General features: G+C 46.3%; 1 protein-coding gene and 1 long non-coding RNA gene across 2 annotated transcripts in view; both read left to right on the top strand.

Annotated features, from left to right (window-relative positions):
* The first annotated feature begins 109 nt into the window (after nucleotides 1-109).
* LOC118410595 lies at nucleotides 110-1735 on the top strand. The gene is made up of 3 exons (XR_004830575.1): nucleotides 110-155; nucleotides 404-457; nucleotides 1679-1735. It is a non-coding gene; the product is annotated as an uncharacterized LOC118410595 (long non-coding RNA).
* Nucleotides 1736-1967: 232 nt separating this feature from the next.
* LOC118409235 (SHC-transforming protein 1-like) overlaps nucleotides 1968-6464 on the top strand; it is a 5192-nt gene continuing 695 nt past the window's right edge. Inside the window, exons 1-4 of the mRNA XM_035810102.1 lie at nucleotides 1968-1998; nucleotides 3058-3184; nucleotides 4169-4327; nucleotides 4881-5025. Coding sequence (XP_035665995.1) covers nucleotides 1968-1998; nucleotides 3058-3184; nucleotides 4169-4327; nucleotides 4881-4908 — 345 coding nt within the window. The 3' untranslated portion in view covers nucleotides 4909-5025. The remainder of the gene's footprint in view (nucleotides 1999-3057; nucleotides 3185-4168; nucleotides 4328-4880; nucleotides 5026-6464) is intronic.

Genomic DNA, 6464 nt, shown 5'->3' with positions numbered 1-6464 from the left:
ACTTTTCTTACTCCCTCTAAAAACCCAGGGGAGGTACAACTTTTCTTACTCCCTCTAAAAACTCAGGAAAGGGGTACAACTTTTCTTACTCCCTCTCAAAACTCAGGCACAGGCAAGGTACAACTTTTCTTACTCCCTCTAAAAACTCAGGCGAGGTACAACTTTTCTTACTCCCTCTAAAAGCCTAGGCACAAGTAGGCTTGGGTATCACCAAAGGGGCCCTGCCTTCTGCATGTGCCTTATGGCAACTTTCAAACACGTTATCTCTTCAGAAGATAAGATATAAGATTAGCATAGTTTATAGAAGGTTAAAAATTTCAGCAAATTGTAGCATGGTTGTTTATGTAACAGCACTATTTATGCCAATTTGATTTAAGTTTCTGAAATATTATGTTTTCCCCAGGTTATAGCGAACCATCACATGCAGTCTATCTCATTCGCATCAGGAGGAGATCCTGTGAGTACATCTTAATTTTCTGTTTCATGTTCAGCAATCGGATAAAGATGTAACCAGAATGTTATCATTTGCCTGTCTAGCAAAAAATGTCACACTCACAATTGTTACATGACATAAAAGCCTAGCAAAGAATGTTCCTTTGGAAACATTACTCCCTCCATGTAAAATGGGTACCTGACTAAGGAGAGGGTTGGGCTCCACTCTCCAGTACTGTACTCTGGACACAGTGGGTAACATTACCCGCTGCCCCAATACTGTACTCTGGACACAGTGGGTAACATTACCCGCTGCCCCAGTACTGTACTCTGGACACAGTGGGTAACATTACCCGCTGCCCCAGTACTGTACTCTGGACACAGTGGGTAACATTACCCGCTGCCCCAATACTGCACTCTGGACACAGTGGGTAACATTACCCGCTGCCCCAGTACTGTACTCTGGACACAGTGGGTAACATTACCCGCTGCCCCAGTACTGTACTCTGGACACAGTGGGTAACATTACCCGCTGCCCCAGTACTGTACTCTGGACACAGTGGGTAACATTACCCGCTGCCCCAATACTGTACTCTGGACACAGTGGGTAACATTACCCGCTGCCCCAGTACTGTACTCTGGACACAGTGGGTAACATTACCCGCTGTCCCAATACTGTGCGCTGGACACAGTGGGTACATTACCCGCTGTCCCAATACTGTGCGCTGGACACAGTGGGCAACATTACGCGTAGCCCCAATACTGTACTCTGGACACAGTGGGTAACATTACCCTGCTGCCCCAATACTGTGCGCTGGACACAGTGGGTAACATTACGCGTAGCCCCAATACTGTACTCTGGACACAGTGGGTAACATTACTGTAGCCCCTGTGGCAGTGCAAAAGGCTGTGGGACTGCCCATGATGGACCTTGACTCACCAAAATGCTGTGGGACTGCCCATGATGGACCTTGACTCACCAAAATGCTGTGGGACTGCCCATGATGGACCTTGACTCACCAAAAGGCTGTTGGACTGCCCATGATGTACCTTGACTCACCAAAATGCTGTTGGACTGCCCATGATGTACCTTGACTCACCAAAATGCTGTGGGACTGCCCATGATGTACCTTGACTCACCAAAATGCTGTGGGACTGCCCATGATGTACCTTGACTCACCAAAATGCTGTGGGACTGCCCATGATGTACCTTGACTCACCGTGCCTTCATGCTTCCTCTCCTCAGGAGACACAAGGACTATGTGGCCTATGTAGCAAAGGACCCAGTAAACTCCAGAAGGTAAAGCTGTCTTTCTTTAACTCTTCAAATCTCCATTCTTTCTTAGTCATGTAGTTTTCTGGCACTGAAGAAATGCTCTACCTGCAGTGCCATAAAGTTTATAGTGGTCTGTATGTTATAAGGCCAGCTGTTTTTTCACCTGTGAAATTCTCATTTTGATTGGATTAATGTAGTTTATAATGAGATGGGAATATTTTGCATCGTCGCCTAAGTTCCCAATTTAATAAATTGTGCAATGTGTGGCAGAGTCTGGGTAACACTTGCAGGTAGACCTTCTGAGTTTACATTCCTCTTTGTGTAGGAATGTGGTTTACCTGAACACTAACCGTAGTGGACACTACCAGTGAACACTAACCGTAGTGGACACTACCAGTGAACACTAACCGTAGTGGACACTGTGGTTACTAGTGAACACTAACCGTAGTGCAAACTGTGGTTACTAGTGAACACTAACCGTAGTGGACACTGTGGTTACTAGTGAACACTAACCGTAGTAGACACTGTGGTTACTAGTGAACACTAGTGGACACTGTGGTTACTAGTGAACACTAACCGTAGTGGACACTGTGGTTACTAATGAACACTAACCATAGTGGACACTGTGGTTACTAGTGAACACTAACCATAGTGGACACTGTGGTTACTAGTGAACACTAACCGTAGTGGACACTGTGGTTACTAATGAACACTAACCGTAGTGCAAACTGTGGTTACTAGTGAACACTAACCGTAGTGGACACTGTGGTTACTAATGAACACTAACCGTAGTAGACACTGTGGTTACTAGTGAACACTAGTGGACACTGTGGTTACTAGTGAACACTAACCGTAGTGGACACTGTGGTTACTAGTGAACACTAACCGTAGTGGACACTAAGGTTACTAGTGAACACTAACCGTAGTGGACACTGTGGTTACTAGTGAACACTTACCATAGTGGACACTGTGGTAACTAGTGAACACTAACCGTAGTGGACACTGTGGTTACTAGTGAACACTAACCGTAGTGGACACTGTGGTTACTAGTGAACACTAACCGTAGTGCAAACTGTGGTTACTAGTGAACGCTAACCGTAGTGCAAACTGTGGATACTAGTGAACACTAACCGTAGTGCAAACTGTGGTTACTAGTGAACACTATCCGTAGTGGACACTACCTGAACACTAACCGTAGTGGACACTACTAACCGTATCTGTGTATAGGAAGGTGGCTACTAGCTGAACACTAACCGTATCTTAACACAGTCCAGTTGCTTGAGTTATGTTCTTACCTGGATATCAAACCTCCTGATTTGTTTGTTTGTTTGTTTGTTTGTTGTGTGCAGCGTGCCACGTCCTGCACTGCCCCGGAGGCCTGGCACAGGACGTCATCACCACCATCGGGCAGGCTTTCGAACTCAGATTCAAGGACTTCCTGAAAAACCCTCCAAAGGCAGTGTCTGCTCCAGACAGGTACTACAGGCAACTACAGGCACTTTAACTACAGGCACTTTAACTACATGCAACTACAGGCACTTTAACTACAGGCAACTACATGCACTTTAACTACAAGCACTTTAACTACAGGCACTTTAACTACAGGCACTTAAACTACAGGCAACTACAGGCACTTAAACTACAGGCACTTAAACTACAGGCACTTTAACTACAGGCACTTTAACTACAGGCAACTACAGGTACTTTAACTACAAGCAACTACAGGTACTTTAACTACAGGCACTTTAACTACAGGCACTTTAACTACAGGCAACTTCATGCACTTTAACTACAGGCACTTTCACTACAGGCACTTTAACTACAGGCACTTTAACTACAGGCAACTACAGGCACTTTAACTACAGGAACTTTAACTACAGGGACTTTCACTACAGGCACTTTCACTACAGGCACTTTAACTACAGGCACTCTAACTACAGGTAATTTAACAACAGGCACTTTAACTACAGGCCCTCTGACTTAAGGCACTTTAACTTAAGGCACTTAAACTGCTATGGCAGTATACTGGTCCTGTCTGAGTCCGTATCTCACACAGCTTAAGTTCTGAATCGTAACTGCGGCAGTACGGGCCCTGTGTGAGTCGTGATGTTGTTTATTCATGTGTCACACTGACGCTTAGTTCCAGGTCAGTGCACCAATGTGAGGCTCTAGTTGTTTTAAACTGCCCTGCTGGTCTCTGACCAGTATCAGAACTGTGTGCATCCATCCAAGCAGTTTAAACAAGCCAAGCTGTAGTCAGACCAGGGAAAGTAATGTGGGCCACGTGGGGGATTATGTTTCCAGCACACATTCATGCTGCAAGAAACCTAACAACTGCAAAGGTTCATACACAAGTTCTATGGAAATTTTGCAGGAAATTTGCACATCAACATACCATTGTGTCCATTTCTTTAGATGACAATCTATTCTAATGACTGGCATTCTCTCTCCTGGTTATAGATTGGAAGATCCTATTTTTGAAGAGGGGGAGTCAGCTTGGGGAGATGATCCTGAGTATTACAATGAGATTCCCGGGAAGCTGCCGCCAACCGGAGGCATGCCGCCGCCCCTGCCAGCCGGGCCACCGCCGGGGCACTACCAGGGACCCTCCAACCTAAGGTAACTTCCAACCTACAGGTAACCAGGCACCCTTCCAACCTACGGTAACCTCCAAACTTTACGGTTACCCCTCCAACCTACAGGTAACCTTCCAACCTACAGGTAACCCTCCAACCTACAGGTAACCTCCAAACCTACAGGTAACCTCCAAACCTACAGGTAACCTTCCAACCTACAGGTAACCCTCCAGCCTACAGGTAACCTCCAAACCTACAGGTAACCTCCAAACCTACAGGTAACCTTCCAACCTACAGGTAACCTCCAAACCTACAGGTAACCCTCCAACCTACAGGTAACCCTCCAACCTACAGGTAACCTTCCAACCTACAGGTAACCCTCCAACCTACAGGTAACCCTCCAACCTACAGGTAACCTTCCAACCTACAGGTAACCTCCATACCTACAGGTAACCTTCCAACCTACAGGTAACCACAGTGATGTGTGCACAGTTCACACAATTTCTTTAGGCCAGTGATAGTGTACAGCTCAGACCTTATGTTTTCCCTTTAGGCCAGTGATGGTGCACAGCTCAGACCTTATATTTTCCCTTTAGGCCAGTGATGGTGTGTACAGCTCAGTGAAGGATGCACCAAGTAGACCAGGACCAACTTATGATAACAAGGCCAGCGCTGACAACTTGATAGACTTCACCGCAGAAACCCCAACTGCCCCTGTGTATGACAACCCTCTACATGAACGTAAGTAATATATCTATGCAGAAACTGAGTCTGTTCCCTCTACATGTACGTAAGTGTGCAGGAATCTGTTCCCTCTACATGTACGTAAGTGTGCAGGAACTGAGTCTGTACCCTACATGTACGTAAGTGTGCAGGAATCTGTACCCTCTACATGTACGTAAGTGTGCAGGAACTGAGTCTGTACCCTCTCCATGTACGTAAGTGTGCAGGAATCTGTACCCTCTACATGTACGTAAGTGTGCAGGAATCTGTACCCTCTACATGTACGTAAGTGTGCAGGAACCGAGTCTGTTCCCTCTACATGTACGTAAGTGTGCAGGAATCTGTACCCTCTACATGTACGTAAGTGTGCAGGAACGGAGTCTGTACCCTGTACATGTACGTAAGTGTGCAGGAACTGAGTCTGTTCCCTCTCCATGTACGTAAGTGTGCAGGAATCTGTACCCTCTACATGTACGTAAGTGTGCAGGAATCTGTACCCTCTACATGTACGTAAGTGTGCAGGAACCGAGTCTGTTCCCTCTACATGTACGTAAGTGTGCAGGAATCTGTACCCTCTACATGTACGTAAGTGTGCAGGAATCTGTACCCTCTACATGTACGTAAGTGTGCAGGAACCGAGTCTGTTCCCTCTACATGTACGTAAGTGTGCAGGAACGGGAGTCCCACACTGGGCTGTACGTAAGTGTGCAGGAATCTGTACCCTCTACATGTACGTAAATGTGCAGGAATCTGTTCCCTCTACATGTACGTAAGTGTGCAGGAATCTGTACCCTCTACATGTACGTAAGTGTGCAGGAACCGAGTCTGTTCCCTCTACATGTACGTAAGTGTGCAGGAATCTGTACCCTCTACATGTACGTAAGTGTGCAGGAATCTGTACCCTCTACATGTACGTAAGTGTGCAGGAACTGAGTCTGTTCCCTCTACATGTACGTAAGTGTGCAGGAACTGAGTCTGTACCCTACATGTACGTAAGTGTGCAGGAATCTGTACCCTCTACATGTACGTAAGTGTGCAGGAACTGAGTCTGTTCCCTCTACATGTACGTAAGTGTGCAGGAATCTGTACCCTCTACATGTACGTAAGTGTGCAGGAATCTGTACCCTCTACATGTACGTAAGTGTGCAGGAACCGAGTCTGTTCCCTCTACATGTACGTAAGTGTGCAGGAACTGAGTCTGTTCCCTCTACATGTACGTAAGTGTGCAGGAATCTGTACCCTCTACATGTCCGTAAGTGTGCAGGAACTGAGTCTGTTCCCTCTACATGTACGTAAGTATGCAGGAATCTGTACCCTCTACATGTACGTAAGTGTGCAGGAACTGAGTCTGTACCCTCTACATGTACGTAAGTGTGCAGGAACGGAGTCTGTACCCTCTACATGTACGTAAGTGTGCAGGAACTGAGACTGTACCCTCTACATGTACGTAACTGTGC

Source organism: Branchiostoma floridae, chromosome 2 (assembly GCF_000003815.2).
Source record: "Branchiostoma floridae strain S238N-H82 chromosome 2, Bfl_VNyyK, whole genome shotgun sequence".
Lineage (NCBI taxonomy): Eukaryota > Metazoa > Chordata > Leptocardii > Amphioxiformes > Branchiostomatidae > Branchiostoma > Branchiostoma floridae.
This window is presented reverse-complemented; position numbering and strand designations above follow the sequence as displayed.